We start from the raw sequence: 16,832 nt of genomic DNA, 5'->3' as shown, positions 1-16,832 counted from the left end.
CAATCCCCTATTCATGAGGCACAAGCCTCCCTGTGTTCAGGGGTCTGTGTCCTGATCTGCTTGATGGAAAGCTCGGACTGTGCTTGCAAATTCCTGGCTTGTTTTTCTTCTCCTGCAGCCCCCCTCCCTGGGTAACGCTGCATAATAGAGAGAAACTCCACAGAGAAGTGGGAAGGGACCTCCTACTGAGGGGTGCTACTTAAGATACAGATCATTGGCATTTACCAGCCATAAAAAAACCAATATTTTCCCAAACTCTGCGAGTCCTGCTCCACAGCATAAGGCTACAAAAGCCAAAAGTTTGGTGCAGAGCATCAAAAAAACCTACCCCCACCTTATTTTTTATTTTTTAGATGTGTTTAATTTGGTTTAGTAAATCTATGGCCTCATCTTTAATTCCAAAGTAAGTGTTTGGATCTGTACTTCAGTGCAGCTTTTCAGATCTATTGTGAAATTTTGACCTAAGTGCTCACAGGGCAAAAAAGGGAATATTTTTTGGCCAATATATTTTTTACTTGAAATGATCTGCTTTCTGGTACATCCATCATGCTGCAAATTTGGTGATCATTTCAATAACCATAGCTTAAATTGGAGCAAACTGTTTGCATTTGATTATGTTTACTTCCTTGTCTCTAAAGAAGATAAATCAGAATACAGCAGAGAATGAAATGAATACCAGACCAATTTTAAAACAGATTTTTTTGAATGAGAGATCAAGACTAGTTTTAAAAAGTGATCAACACCAACTTCTATTCTGATTAACTTAAGTACAAACTGAAAGTGATATAAATGCTGAATAAACCTGTGTGTATTTCAAGGAAGCATTTCTAGTTGCACTTAGAAAACCAGGAGTTTATGATTACAAAAATAATTAAATAGCAGAGCAATTCTGGGAAATGAACCAGTTGTGCTTATTAGCTGGTTTTAAACTTGCACGAGAAAACATCTGATGTTTAGGTGGCAGTTTCCCCACAGAAAGAAAAGGGAATTACAGAATTCCCAAGATCAAAATAAAACTAATTCAAGCAAGTTGCTTTATGGGAGTCCTGAGTCAAAGGAAACATCTGGTCCTGGGCCTCCTTAGCAGGACGTGTGGTGCACACTGCAGAGATGTCACCCACGGGGCCAGGGAGGCTGCAGAAGCAGAATTAGCTACCCAAAAAGGGCATCTCATTTATCCAGGAGTTATAAAAACGTGTGCTGCTTAGAAAGGTCCCCTCTTTGTTTTACCCTCCAACAGCTGAGCTTGGGAGGCTTGGTGAACAAGACAAATCTGCTCCAGCTGCTTTGGGTTTTCTCAAATTGGAAAGATTTTAAAGCAGATGATACTGTTTTCAGCATAATGATCCCAAAAGCCTTTTATGTGCGTAATGATAGGAAATCATCACGTTGCAGCCTTGTCCAGGCATTAATTTTTCTTTTGCAGAGTGATTTTTAACCTCGTTAAGGAAAACCTCACAAAATAAGTTTGCCTGAACCCTGCAGGTAGCTCTGCTCCTTCTGACAGTCCCCAGATAAATCCTCGTGCTCTCGGAGAGAATACAGAAAATATGGTTAAACAAATCCACACTTTTTTGCACTTGGGGTCGGCAGTGGCTGTGCCTGTGTGGGGGAGCACTCGGGCTTTCCCCCGCCTCCCTTTGCCCAGGAGAATATTCAAAAGCACTTTTTGTTGCTTTGTGAATAACCGTATTAAAAGGAGAGGAAGAGATGTTATCTGTCAGACCCTTTTAGTGTCATAGTACCTAACTTTGTATAGCCCATACAGAGGACTGCCAGGGATGCTTTTTTTGATCCTCTTGGAGTGCAGCTTTTCTTTTCAAGCCCCGGCGTAATGGACTCTTAATCCCCAGTTTGCTTCCTGCCCCGGCAGAGATGTCTTTAGCCCAGCATTCATTTTGTTTACCCTTTTTTTTTTTTTTTTAAATAAATCAAAAAACCTCACACGGCAAACTCCAGAATCCACGAAAGACCTATGAGATATTTGTGAAATGGGCCATGACTGCTTATAATTTGTAGGAATAATTACAGCATGCAAGGAAGTCTGCATTTATTAGCAGCAGTGATGAAGCATGTTGTTAGGCACACAGTGTGTCACCAAAGCAGCAGGCTGCCCCCAGCCCAGAATGGCTTTCATTGTTAATTTGGAGCAGAAACACTGAAGCATATCCTGAGAAGGATGCTAATGAAGGGACTGCCAGTAGTAAAATCCCAGTGACCTTTGTGCTTTGTGCTAATTTCTATTCCCCCTCCTTTCCCCCTCTGCTTTCCCCCTGAGCTGCTATCTGGCCAGTTAGCCCGTGAATTTTGAGGTACAGTACGAGTGCTGTCCGTGCCAGGGTGAGCTCCACGTGCCTCCCCCACTTCCACTCAAATCACAGCAGATTAAAGAGGCTTTTGTTGAAATATAACAGACACGTGGAGGCAGGGTTCAAATTAACTGATTATAAATCACTAGTTAGTCTGAGGAGCCAAATCTAGAGCTGGCTAATGATTCGAAATTACTGGCCAATTGTTAAATTAATCCCCTGTTTTAAAGCAACCGGGAAATGTTTGACAGCTGCGCGGGAATAAATATTTACACCATTTCTGGAGGACCTGTTCTCTGCTTGCTTGGCCAGTCCTGCCAGAGGCACAGCAGAGGTGGCAGAGCTGAGCCAGATCCTGGAGCTGCAGCAGGGCAGGGAATGAGGCTGGAATTTGATGGACCTGTTTTATTCCAGCTTCGAGGCCTTGGCTTGGGAGTCCAGCCTTACGTTCTCAGGCACCTGAGGAGAGGAGTTGGATTTGATGGTTCCCTGCTGTAGCTTTCTGTTCTCGCTCTGGCATCTGCCCGATGCTGAAAGTGGTTTTGGATTCATGAGTTAAGCAGGACAAAAAGGAGTTTAAGGAGTTGTTTCAGAGTTATGACTGGGGACTGGCTGGGGCTGTTATATGAGGGGCTTTCATCCCTTTTTTGGGACCCACCCCTTAGTGGGGATAGTGGGCTCAGGATTCTTTTCAGGGCAGCATTGCCCACCTCCTGTGGTGGAAACATTTCCCATTTTTGCCCCCACAGTGCAGGGGAAGGAAGGGAGGGGAGGAGCAGCACACAGCACCCCAAGCCCTGTCCTGCTCTGCTCTAACACCAGCTCCTTCCCTTTGCAGGGACTGTCAAGGTGAAGAGCTCTAACATACAAGTGGGTGACCTCATCATTGTGGAAAAGGTTTGCCTTTATATTCATCTTTCTGTGTAAAGCTTTTTTTTTTTTTTTTTTTTTGTGTAAGACCATAGAAAATGAGATCTTTTGAATTCCTGCTTGCTTTATAATAGGCTTAGAATAGCAGGTGTTGAATATAAGTTTAAATATTTAATCCCTTTACAGGGTTCTCCCATCTCACCAGTAACATCAGATACCTTTACAAATGAGGCATGCACCTATAACCTCATTTTTTACTTATGCTAGAGCAAGAGAAAGAGCTTCCCTATCCTTCCTGTGAGTGTTGGACACAGGTTAAATAGCTGGAACAGATGCAGCACCCAGGTGTTTCTTTGGGTATTGGCATTGCAGTTTTGGGAGGCCCAGTGATCTCTCTGTAGGTACTGGTACATACAGGTATATTTCCCCCTTCCTACAACTTCTAATGTGGTTTTTTTAATCCACTGATTTTATATTTTTCCCACCCACTCTCTGCATGCAGCTGTGACCTCTAAAACCATTAGTATGAAAACTCTCAGTGAAAATGAGAAACTTGGTAGCTGCAGATTGCAGATAGAACCTTTCTGCTAGCATGGGACTCCTTGAAAGGAAACCAGCACTAGTTTAAGATTCCTTCATACTTCTAGAATTACTCTGCAGCCCTTTTGTAAACCTAACCCTTGGGTCTGGCCGGTGGGAGCTGGCACCAGTTATTGCCCTGCGCTTGGAATTCTGCAGGGGAGCGAGTTCAGGATTCAGAGCAGAGTCCCAGGCTCCAGGCTGACAAAGGAATCCTCTCTGTGCCTCTGCTCTGGCAGGGCGCTGCACACGCGTGCAGGGCTGCCTGCACAATCATGGCCTTTCTTCTCCTCCCAGAACCAGAGGGTCCCTGCTGACATGATCTTCCTGAGGACGTCAGAGAAGAATGGTAAACATCTGGAACCAATTGTCAAAATGGCCATTAACCTTTCACTGGTTGTTTGGAGAAAATTATCTTTGGGAAATGTGAAAGAAATAGATAATAGTAAAATTTTAGAGAGAGGGGGAACTCAAGTGGTTTTATGGACCACCACTTCTCAGGATGTTATACTCTACTTTTGTTTGCTAATGAAAGAATGTAGGGGTTGAGTCTGGGGTAAATGAATCTGGTTGCATTTTAGATATATTTACTTACAGTTCAGGCTTGTTTTGTTAAGTGTGGGATTAGGAAATGTTTGATCAGAAGGGTTAGAAAACAGATTAATGGGAACATTTCAAGTGTCTTAAAAAGGTATAGCACAGAGAATTCTGGCCTAGTGGAGGAAAGGAATGGGGTGCAGGAACGCCATCGTTCATTATGAACAAATGTAAATCAGACCCTGTTTCCAGAGAAAGTGTTAGTGTTCAGGAACACACAAAATCACGGGACATGTTTATATGCAGGTTCTTTTATTGAGAACTCTGGGAATCAGGGGTCCAGACCCAAATCTGACTCCGACACGGCTTTCGAGCTGAATGTATTTTATATTCTATTGTTATATAACTTACATATTCATTATTAAACTTATATTGTTCTATTGTATACATTGACATGAGTTTCTCATGATCTTTCTTCAGGCCCCTGACCACAGTTTCTCATGATTATTCTTACGATTAAACAGCAATTATATTTAATTACTGAACAATCATCATCTAACAATTATATCATTTATTACGTACTAGTTACACAGGTGCAGTTCTAGCAAGGTACAAGGCCTACATGTACCTAAGGTATTTATTTTTCCACGGCCTACTAAGCTTAATTTTCCTTTTAACCCTAAATGCCCATGATGTTAAAACCCTTTTGCTATCAAAAGAAGGCTGTGAGTGCCCTGGGGGGGAAGCATGCCCTGGGTTAGCTGTGGCTGTGCCTGGGCAGAGCAGGAAGGGTCCCTGACTGTGTTCCATCCCCAGGCTCCTGCTTCCTGCGCACGGACCAGCTGGACGGCGAGACGGACTGGAAGCTGCGCCTGCCCGTGGGCTGCACCCAGCGCCTGCCCACGGCCTCGGTGAGCCTGCCCCGGCTGGGCTGGGAGGGGGGGCTTCACCTGCTTGAGACCCCGGGCTTGCTCTGGGGTCTCGTGTGCTGGAAAAGTCTCTCCTCCAGCCCGAGCTTCCAAAGAAAGGCTCAGCAGTCTCTGTTGTTTGGTGTCAAGGCAGTTTATTGCAAGTTATCTAAAAGAATTTCTCCTGAGGCTGCTGTCGTTTGCTCACAGCTCAGGCAGAGGCACACACACACCCTGACATCCTCTCTGACCCCGACTGCTTCTTCTCTCCCCGCCAGAGCTGCTGCTTTCTTTTATATGGGACATTACGTGTTACATATTTATGGTTTTTCCCCAGTGCCTATTACCTATATTAAATGGTGCTTTTCTATCTTTTATATGGTACATTACGTGTTACATGTTTACAGTTTTCCCCCAAAGCCTATTACCTATATTAAATGGTGATTTTCTATCTTTTATATGTACATTACGTGTTACATGGTTACAGTTTTTCCCCAATGCCTATTACCTATATTACAAAGTGCTTTTCTACTCTAAACCAATCTGTGAGTGCCAACATCACCAAGAACATGGAGGCAAGGAAGAAGAAGGAGGAATAACAGGATCAGCCCACTTTCCTCCATCTTAGAACTTCTGACCCCCATGTACAAAGTAAAAACCCCCCTGGACAGGTGCTAAAACCTCCCTGTACAATACTAAAAAAATTTCCCTTCTGTTTTGTAACTACTTTTACTATCCCATCTAACCCTTTGTGACTGCTTGTTCCACCTTCAAAGTTGGTAATTCATTCCATGGTTCAAACTCAAAATCACAGCTGTTTGCAGCTGCCTGCTGGGATCTAAAATGCTTCTGACCAAGGCCTGGAACCTCTAAAAATGTCTGAGGGCCATTCTGAGTTCCAACAACCTGCGAGCCCTGCCTGCAGGCTGCGGGGCTGCTCCTGGGCACGGAGCAGTGCCAGGGCTGGACACTGAAATCCCCTCAGTGCTGCTGCTGCCCAGCTGTGCTGTCTGGGGGGCTCTGGGGGTGCCGCAGGTATCGAGAGGAGTTGGTTCTAAACCACGCCGAGCGACTCTTGGTGCAGCTCTGGTAAAGCCCTGTGTGCTGCTAGGCTGTGGGTGGCTGTAGCTGTGGGACTGATGGATGTGTCTGCTTGGCAGGACCTGCTGCAAATCCGCTCCTACGTCTACGCAGAGGAGCCCAACATTGACATCCACAACTTCGTGGGGACCTTCACCAGGGTGAGTCTGCTGGCAGGGTCTGGAGGCAGCCAGAGAGCCACCAGGGCTTATGAAACTTCTCCATCCTATCCGAAATCCTCTGCCAGCTCGCCCAGCACCTCTCCCCAAACACCTCTGTGGACTCTTCTCATCCTCTGCTCTTTTCCATTACTGACGAGTTTATTTTTCTCTTTTCATCCATTGCAGGAAGACAGTGACCCTGCAGTAAATGAAAGTTTAAGCATAGAAAACACCCTGTGGGCCAGCACAGTGATCGCATCAGGTAAGGTGGAGACCCATGTAAAATTGTTTTTAAGGGAATATGTTAACAATTTTTAAAGGTATTTCTGTGATGGAATAATAATTCTGTCAGTTGGAGAAATTAGCAGTTGGAATGAGGTTTCCCCCTTGTCCTGACACCTCTGGGGAGCTGAGCTGACATCTAATTGCCTCTTGGACATTTCTAGATGAGAAAGAAGTGGAGTGGCCTTTGGGGCCCTTCTTTAGCATCTAGGAGCAGAATAGCACTTAATTGCCCTGCACATTGACATCCTAATCTGTAACAGAAATGGTGTCAAATGGATTCTGGGAACAGAAACTGAGATGAAAGATTTCCAGGTAAGTGCTTCCATTGAGTTTGTCCTATATGTTCTTAAAAAAGGGGAAAAAAAATCAAGTCTTTGGCAGATTTTGACTCATGTGTACGATAAACTCCCGAGGCCTGAGATGAATCAATGCCCCCCTGTAGAGGCTTGTCACAGTAAAAGCCTTGCTCCTCTCCTGCCCAGAGTGTTTGCTGGGCAGTAGCTGGAGGAGAGTGGAATTCTGGAGTCCAGCTCTGGAATGAAACTTGTCAAATGGAGAGACTTGCCAGTGCATTTGCAAATATAATTTCAAATGGTTTATGCCACTGAGTCTGTCTGAAATGGCCATAAACCAACTAGAAACACTCCTTTTTTACAGCTCCTCAAGCTTTTAATAGTCCTGGCAGGTGCTTCCTCTCATTTTGACTGACTTAGCAATACAATACTGGATTTTGTTTCTCCTGTGGTAACAACAAATAGCATGTTGTAGGTTATTTCTGTTAGGAGAAAATGTGGATATTATTTTTCTTCTGCTGTGAGTGGTGCCATCTCGCTGGGGCAGCCCCTGTAAGATGAAGCAGAGCAATGTGTCTTTCTCCATCTGCTGCAGGAGGGCTGGGTCTGACTCTGCCTGTTTGCAGTGGATTTGGAGTAGCTGTGCCATCTGCTGATCTGAATTGTGATGATCTTACCACCACCTGCCATCTGGCTCCGAGGATTTGTTGTTGTTTTTGGGGGTGTTTTTTTAAAGGAATGTTTCTCAGTGTATTTTTAGAAACCACCTCTCTTGAATCAGCCTTATTTAAAAATAAGTCACCTGCAGCTTGTTAAAACTGATTATAAGTGAGAGCAGGGAACAGGAGAGTATAAAGTATCAATGTATTGGCAGCAGTGCTTTTTTTTAGAGTTGGTTTTCTCCATTTTTAGAGACTCCTAACACTGGGCAATAGCAGCTATTAAACTGTTGATGGTAGACAGCTTTTTCTTCATGGCTCTTTGCAAAGTCTTTAAGAGAAAAACCATAGAAACCCTGTATTTTATGGTGCTAAACTGAAATATGTTTCTGCAAGAAGAAAAATGAGAACTTCATTGCTCTCAGCTCTTTAGCAACTGTGGGACAGAGCATTCAAATTCACTGATGGGCTCCCAGCAGCTCCATCTGTTCCAGGAAGGCAGGAGTTGATATGATTCACTTTGTGGTAGGAGCAGTGTTTAGATAAACACTTAAAGGAAATTGTAGATTGTAAAATGAGGCAATTATGTCTTTGAGCTCTGAGTTCATTGGATTTGCTCTGATTGTTCCAGCCTTTACCAATAAATAACCCTGGCCCAGAGCTGGTTTAATTTGGACACACAGTGAAGTTCTGGTAGAAGGCAGCACCGAAGTGGGATTCCAAGTGGTGGGAGGAAATCCAAGAAATCCTCCATCCCTACCTGCTTTTATTTATAGTGTGGACAGACAAGTGGATCAAAAGGGGGTCAGGGAAGATGGAGCAGAGCTGGCTGCTCTTCCCATGAGCTGCTGGAGTCTGGGATGCTGCATCCAGCCCAACCCTGGGACTGAATTACTGCCTGGGAGGATGTTTCCTGTTCCAGTCTGTGTTTTCATAGGTGTTGTATTGCAGATATCAGCTTTTTGAATTTCTGGTTGCTTCTGAAATTAGCCTGCTGAAAATGCTCTCCACCTGAGAAGTATTTTGATGGAGAAAACCTTTGTGTGTGCAGGTACTGTGGTGGGAGTTGTCCTCTACACGGGCAGGGAGCTGCGCAGTGTGATGAATACTTCCAACCCAAGAAGTAAGGTATGGTGAAGAAACAGGTTTGTAAAAATAACAAGGGTCAGAAACAGATCATTTTTTAAAAGAAGATCCTTCCAAATACTCTATGTATACACTACAGGGAGAACCTCACAGGAATAATTAATATTTTCCAGCCTGTGATTTAAGATAGTTACCATAACAGAACCTATTTCTCCTGATTTTTTTCATCCTATTATACACGTGTCCTGATGCTCTTTTTAAGGTTGTCAAAACCATTGTTGTACATGTTTCTAATGAGGCAGTCCCTGTTGGAATAGAACAGCTACTTTTGCTGCATTCTTCCATTGAAGCACAGCTAAGCCACGGTGCAGGGACGTTTGCTCAGCCTGCAGCTTGTGGCAGCCTGAGCCCTCCCACACCTCTGCATCCTCTGCTGAGCTTCTGAGGGATGGAAATCTCATTCAATAAGCTGGCAAGAGTATTGATTATAAATTTAAATATGTTTGTAGTGTTTTGAAAGAAGAGGAGCTGACTAGTGGGAATGGATTTTTGAATGAAGTGGCAGCTCACTTCCTTTTGAACATTGCACTAAGCTGACACCTTCATCTGTGTGCCTGAAATCTCTCCTGCTGTTCTAGATTGGCCTCTTTGATTTGGAGGTGAACTGTCTCACCAAGATCCTCTTTGGGGCTCTGGTGGTGGTGTCCCTGGTCATGGTGGCCCTTCAGCACTTTGCAGGCCGTTGGTACCTGCAGATCATCAGGTTCCTGCTGCTGTTCTCCAATATCATTCCCATCAGGTGAGGGGACAGCTGGGAATGTTCCCCAGCACAGCACAGCCTGCTCGGGCACCTCAGCTCTTCCTGTTCCTCCTGTCACAGTGAGCAAGGCCAGGAGTGCAGTTACTGGTCAAACATAAGAATTGCTTTGTTGTTTCTGCTGAATTTGTTCCATTTGTTAGCCCATTCACTGGCTCAGGCTGTGCATTAGGCATTTAAATTCACTTCTCTCAGTGTAAGGAGGTTGCTGTGATAAGAACAGAGCAAAAAATGGAAATTGAGGGTGTTTTGTACAGAATGTAGGGGAATACATTTAGAGGGCAATGAAACTTTGATATTAAATTGTACTGTATTAGTAAGTAGATTAGTAAATTACTTTGGGTTCAGGACTGGGATTCATTTCAGTTCCATTTCTAATCTGCTCTCTGGTATCCATCACTTACTCTGTCCACCCTCAAATCATATCTGCTCTTCTCATTCAATTTTGTCATCTGTCTTTGAATCACACTGTAATTACATTGGCCACCGGAGCACTGACTCTGAATAAACTTCTCCTGAAACTCTCCTTTGGCACCTCGGGCTCACTGTGGAACTCGTCGTCTTTTCATTCACTGTGGCAGTTCACGAGGACTTTTTCCAAAGTTTACCTGGTGGTAGCTTTTTATTTTCCTTTTTCTCTTTCCTCCTGTGCAGTTTACGTGTGAATCTGGACATGGGGAAGATTGTGTACAGCTGGGTGATCCGCAGAGATTCCAAAATCCCTGGCACTGTGGTTCGGTCCAGCACCATCCCTGAGCAGCTGGGGAGGATTTCCTATTTGCTTACAGACAAAACAGGTACTGGTGCAGAAAACACAGCTTCGAGTCATGGCATGTGGTTTGGATTTTGTTATGTTTTTGGCCAGGAAAAGAGGATAATGTGAGATTTCTTTGGACTGGAAGAAATATGCATTTCCTGTCACTTTGATAATATGATTTAATCAGTTTTTGAAAAAGAAGTTCTGCTTTTTTTTGTTCTGAATGTGCTGTAAGTAAGGTAGGACAGGAATATTATACTACTTGAAGGAATACTCAAAGCACGTTATTACAACAAAAGCTGAGGGTAAAAATAAAATTAAAATCAACTTTTTAGAGCTGATTTTCAAAGCCAGGTTAAGATAACTTACATATGTAGGCAGAAGCTGTCTGCTGCTGCCCTTACACTTCTGAACCTGAGCTTGAATTGAGGGCCTGAGCTGTAAGGAAAAGTTTGGTCTGACATAAAATCCTGGTCCCACTGAAGCAGCTTCCAGTGTTTTTGGTTCCAGTGGGAACTGCAGCTCCTGCTGGCAGTGACTGTGAGGTGAATCTCACTGCTGTTTATACACCCCCAGCCCTCAGGTCTGTGATTTGGGATTTCTGCCAGCCTGGCTGTGCTGGGAGTGGCAGTGATGGTTCAGCTGCACGGTCAGGGTTTAATTTGGACACACAGTGAAGTTCTGGTAGAAGGCAGCACCAAAGTGGGATTCCAAGTGGTGGGAGGAAATCCAGGAAATCCTCCATCCCTACCTGCTTTTATTTATAGTGTGGACAGACAAGTGGATCAAAAGGGGGTGCCTGAGGCACAGCAGGACAGGGGCTGTGCTGGCAGCTGCTCCCATGCACGGTGCTCTTTTCCCAGGGACTCTCACCCAGAACGAGATGGTTTTCAAGAGACTCCACCTGGGAACGGTGGCCTACGGCCTGGACTCCATGGACGAGGTGCAGAGCCACATTTTCAGCATCTACACACAGGTACCAGCAGCTGCACTCCCTGGCTCCCTCACCCCAAAATTCCACATCACTGGGCCAGCACTGAATTCATGTGGTAGGGATCTGCTTGTGAGCTGCTTTTGGGGAAGTGTGAAGGTCTGTGGATGTTTAATTCATAATTAATATTCAGATTGCTCATTGTGTTCTGTGGGTTGTTTCACATCACCTGCAAGTGTGTGTGCCTGTGTCCTGTTGCTGAGGTCTGAGTCTAAAATAACTTCTATTTAGATATCCACTATCTCTTTTCTTTCTCCTTCCTGGCATTTGGTTCTTCTCTTGCCGTTGAGACCCTTATATGACAGAACCGTATTTAAAAATAAAAAACCAACAAAAAAACCCCAAATCACAAATCCCCAGACTTCAGCTTTATTTGCCTTCGCTTTACACTGAATCTCTAGAGAAAACTTGACTACTGATGGATTATTTGCCAAAGTGTCCAGTATTTGTCAGGAATATTTGGGTGACTGGCTAGTCCAGTGTGTGAGCAGTGACCAAGTGCACTTCAGCTGAAGTGTTTTATACTGTTCTGTCTTTTTGCTGTTGGATTTTGGCAGCAGTGCTGATGAGCAGTGATGCTAAATTTGAAGATCTTATGGGACCTAATCACTAGTGTAGAAAATAACATGTGGAAGTACCCTGGTAATGGATATATGTCTCATAAAACTTCCATAATTACCAAGTAAGATTCCTTATAATGAGAAGCATTTGCTGGCAATGATTCATTTTGAACTGTAGATCTTATTCTTTGCTCTTATTTTTACCATGTTGTGGCCCTTTGACCTGGAAGTGAAACTTTTGTCCTCTTGACACTAAAGGTTAACAGAGCAGGAAACTGGATCACTGTGTGTCCCTTCTTCAACTGGGATAATTTAGTAATTGTGCAATTATCTGAAGACTCCCATTCTGATACTATAAATAGTATTAAAAAATAAATGAATGTAATTAAGATTTTCTAGCTCCATACGAGTCATCTGTTTTGTGTTTTCACCAATTATATCCTCTTGCACATGAAACCCAAGCGATTCTGAATTTCCCAAAGCAGTGTTTTTTTTATGGAGTAAAAAAGAGGTTTCTCTGAGCCTTTTGAGGCTGGCGTGTCACCCTTTGGGTGGATTTGCAGCAAAGAGGCTTTTTGTTGGTGTACTGTCCCAAAACTTCAATCTTTTTGTAACCTAAGCGATTCTGAATTTCCCAAAGCAGTGGTTTTTTTATGGAGTAAAAAAGAGGTTTCTTTGAGCCTTTTGAGGCTAGCGTGTCACCCTTTGGGTGGATTTGCAGCAGAGAGGCTTTTGGTTGGTGTAATGTCCCAAAACTTCAGTCTTTTGGGGGCTTTCAGGAGGACGCTGCAGGAGTTGAGCCATGCTGGGGCATTGCCAGGGCCGGGCTGAGCGAGGGTGTGGTTGTGCCTGGTTTTTGGGGATGCGGATGTGGCTGTCTGTACAATCCCAGCTCAGAGGTTTGCCTGTCCCCTTGTCAGCATTTGGGAACACACATCATCATGGGATGTGATTATATGCAGGTGCTTTTATTGAGAGCTCAGGGAATCAGGGGTACAGACCCAAATCTGGCTCCGACACGTCTTTCAAGCTGAATGTATTTTATGTTCTATCGTTTTAACTTCTATCATCTATATAACTTACATATTCATTATTAAACTTATATTGTTCCATTGTATACATTGACATGAGTTTCTCGTGATCTTTCTTAGGCCCCTGACCACAGTTTCTCATGATTATTCTTACGATTAAACAGCAATTATATTTAATTACTAAACAATGATCACATCCAACAATTATATCATTTACCATGTACAGGTGCAGTTCTAGCACGTATAAGTTCTCCGTGCGCTTAGGGCGTTTATTTTCCCAGGGCCTGCTAAGCTTATTTTTCCTCCTAACGCTAAGTGCCGGTGATTTTACAGCCCTTTTGCTGTCGCCCTGTCCCAGCAGGCGCAGGAGCCGCCGGCCGTGAAGGGGCCGTCGCTGGCCACCAAGGTGCGGCGCAGCATGAGCAGCCGCGTGCACGAGGCCGTCAAGGCCATCGCGCTGTGCCACAACGTCACGCCCGTCTACGAGTCCAACGGCGTCACCGACCAGGCCGAGGCCGAGCGCCACTACGAGGACTCCTGCAGGGTGTACCAGGCCTCCAGCCCCGACGAGGTCAGCGCGGCGCCGCGGGCAGACGGCCGCGGGAGGGGATGGCCGCGGAACGCGTCTCCGGCGGGTTGTTCCTCAGCATCACTCTCGTTAGGAACACGCGGTCCTCAAAAAACGGGGAACGCGCTTGGAACCAGTATGGTTAATGGTTCTCCGGTTATTCGAGAGAAGGTGGCAGTTTAGGTACACTTCTTTATAGTTTACAAAGACACTCTAATGTTGTTTACCTTTGCCTTAAGGTGGTCAGGCTTTTCACACTGCAGCTCTACCCTAATTCACACTCAGGTAGCTCATTACTTTGTAGTTACCTTAACATCATTTCTAACTGCGCCACAACTGAATTCTTATCAAAGGTTTCTAGGCCCCCTCAAGGCCGCTTATCAGGGGTCTGGTCTGAGGGGCAGCTCAATTCTCACTCCAGACATAAATCATGCCCTCTCTCTCAGAAATTCTCAACATCATTACATGGTTATGACAATGGGAAGATGCCAGCAGCTCGCATCCCAGCCAGCAGACCAAGAACTTAATGTTACAACTCACTTTATAAGCTTTTTGACCAATTACACAAAAGCATATTGATGGTAGTTCTATCCAATCACCATAAATGCACGTACCTTTGGTTAAAACAATGATTGCTTATTTCAAATAGACACTTGCTTGTAAACCTTAAGATACAATTAATTAAGCTTAGAACTTCCTAATATCTCACTAGATATACTTTTCTGCAACTTGGGCAGTTATTCTACCCAAGCGTTAATACACAGACCATGGTTCTATTTGTCTTTTCTTTCTACATGTATAATTTTTCTGCTGACAAATCTTATAGCTACTGCTTAGCTCTAATCGCCATCCTGCTGTCTCTGAGGGCTGCCTTTTGCAACGTGCCCAAAACTCTCTGATTTGAAGGAATCCTACAGGGGCCCTCACACCGTCCGTGCCACCTGGCTGGCTGCAAAAATCCCCGCGGTGACCTGGGGAGCGCTCGGGTTCAGTGACAAGGATGGTGTTTTAATGTGTTTGTTGCTCTGAGGAGCTGGGCATAGACTGGAAGTGCCCTCTCAGCTGTTCTGCCTCTCTGCCTGAAGCTCCTGACTGGTATCTGGCTGTTCTGTCAGCCTCTGCACCACAGAATTTTGTCCGTGTTCCTGCACCTTTTGTCCTGGGTATATTTTTTATTTCAACGCCAGGAATCCCTTTGCCCACAGTTGGTAAATGATGAGTGATCTCTTGTCTGGGGGAGGACAGTTGTGAAGGGGGTTGGAATGCTCCCTCAGCTCAGCTCTGTGAGGTGTGTGACCTTCCAGACCAGGGAGAAGCTGTAAACCACTGTAACCAGGCACATCCCACGGCAGGTGGGCAGAGCCAGTGCCCAGGTTGGTTCTGGGGAGGGAGTGAAGTGCACAGGTTTATTGGAGAGCAGAGCTGGGCCCTGCCAGCTCTCTGCCAGCAGCCAGGCTGTGCAGATGGCACAGTGGGGAGAAGCTCTGGAGCTCTCCAGAGACTCACTGGAGACTTTTACTGAGCGTTTAGATCAGGTTCAATGCAGCACTTAAATGCTGTTTGCCACCCCTTGCAAAATCTGGGAAATGTAATTATAGTGTTGTTTCCTTCTGTGACAAAGACAGAGGAATAAAATGTGGTTTCATATATTGGTTATGCTTTTTGGATGCACCTTTTAGTGCAACAAAAGTAATGGATTTTGCTGTCTATTAATTTGTACAATTAGGTTTGCTCTGTGCTGGAGGGACACTGAAGTTTGAGTTTTCCCCTGAGAATCCCACTGGCAGTGTGAGATCAAATCACCCTTCTGACTACATTCAAAGGGTTCTTCCATGTATTGCCTCAAAGAAACCAGCTTTGCCTCTGATAACAACCTTCCCACCTTTGCCATCAGAAGAGAAGCTGGCTTGCCTCATTGTTAGGGAAATGCTTTGCAGGGAATTAAATGCACTGTTGGAAGCCCAGCTGAGTGAGGATTTTGGGGCTGTTGTGCTGCTGAAAGACTGGCACAGAGCTGCTTTGCACATTTACATACATTCAGAATATTCCCTATCGTGTTGTTCTCCCAAAGTAGGCAATTCATTGGTTTCATATGCGTTTTTATATATTCATTTTCTTCCGTGCGTTGGCCCAAGGCTGCATTTCTGCTGTGCCCCTGCGTGGCTGGGCTGCAGTGCAGTGCTAGCAGCAGCTCCTCCCTGGCAGGGTGTGGGTGTCCTGTCCCACACGTGGGCTGGGGCAGGCTTGCTCTCCCCAAAAAGGCAGTGTGCAGAAAGCAACTGCCTTTGCACTGAAACCAGTTCTCAATGATTTCCAGATGGTCGCTTTTGTCATCTGCATCTAAGGTTTTTTTTTTTTTTTCTTTTTCTCCTAAAGCATTTGCAGGCTATTTTTGCACAAATTTCTGTTTATTTACATATATACTGCGGTATATAGTGAAGTCAGTGATTTTTCTTTTACTTTTACTCTTTATACAGTTCTGTCCTTAAAATATTTACACAGCAATTTGTCTGAAATACCCGGGGGATATTGTTTATTTATTTTACTATAGCATGATAACTAATCCTTCCAAGATTATTGTTTAAATTCTTTTTTCCTTTCTTGTGATATCTTAAGTAGAGAATTACAGCAGGTTCAGAAATCAGATATGCTTTGCTGCACTGAGGAAATCTTGTCTGTAGGTCTTGGATATACAAATATTATTTAGCTGTGCTCTGTATGTCATCCTAGATGGTACAAAATGCAGGACCTACACAAGTGGAGCCCTTGAAAAGGGAGTAATGCTGTTAAATAACATTCCCTGTAGGGGAATGGCTTTGGACTCCTGTTAAAGCCAGCCTTTGAAATCCTATATCAATAAAATATTGCCATGGCAGGGAAGGTCAGTTTATGAAATGAGTACAAAAACTTGTGTTCTCTTTACTTTAACAGCAAGGGTAATTTCTACCAGTTGGCATAGGATTCATTTCCTGTAACAGAAAGCAGGATTTCCTAAATTTGTTTCCTGTGCACGCTGCCATTTAGAAGTCTTGAAGTATCTTTATTCAGATATCAGTTACAGCCTTGGGGCTCTGCGAGCCAGTTGTCAGTTGTAGCCATACAGTAACTAGGAGGGGAAATGAAATAGATATAATCTGATCAGAGATAAGAGGCCTGGGATTCCTGGGCAAACAGTCTTTAACCCTGACAGGGCGGCAGCTGCCAGCACATGAAAGGGTGCGGGATCAATTGGTCTCTGCCTGCTGTCTGCCTGCCTAGGCAACCCAGAGGGGACCCTGCAGAGCAGCTCATGGCACAGGAGGATCAATTTGTCTCTTTAGAATGAAATTTATTAGTCGATA

General features: G+C 44.5%; 1 protein-coding gene across 2 annotated transcripts in view; it reads left to right on the top strand.

Moving 5' to 3' along the window:
- ATP9A (ATPase phospholipid transporting 9A) overlaps positions 1–16,832 on the top strand; it is a 52,734-nt gene that overhangs the window by 11,443 nt on the left and 24,459 nt on the right. Inside the window, exons 5-14 of one of the 2 annotated variants that reach the window (XM_021534035.3) lie at positions 3,148–3,206; positions 4,056–4,107; positions 5,112–5,206; positions 6,364–6,444; positions 6,631–6,706; positions 8,733–8,809; positions 9,406–9,566; positions 10,239–10,381; positions 11,205–11,317; positions 13,285–13,494. In XM_021534035.3, coding sequence (XP_021389710.1) covers positions 3,148–3,206; positions 4,056–4,107; positions 5,112–5,206; positions 6,364–6,444; positions 6,631–6,706; positions 8,733–8,809; positions 9,406–9,566; positions 10,239–10,381; positions 11,205–11,317; positions 13,285–13,494 — 1,067 coding nt within the window. Of the gene's footprint in view, positions 1–3,147; positions 3,207–4,055; positions 4,108–5,111; positions 5,207–6,363; positions 6,445–6,630; positions 6,707–8,732; positions 8,810–9,405; positions 9,567–10,238; positions 10,382–11,204; positions 11,318–13,281; positions 13,495–16,832 lie in introns of both variants that reach the window. The other variant, XM_021534034.3, reaches the window with a different exon arrangement.

The sequence above is a fragment of the Lonchura striata genome, chromosome 17, assembly GCF_046129695.1.
Source record: "Lonchura striata isolate bLonStr1 chromosome 17, bLonStr1.mat, whole genome shotgun sequence".
Lineage (NCBI taxonomy): Eukaryota > Metazoa > Chordata > Aves > Passeriformes > Estrildidae > Lonchura > Lonchura striata.
Note: the sequence above shows the minus strand (reverse complement) of the source record. Positions and strands in the feature narration are given on the sequence as shown.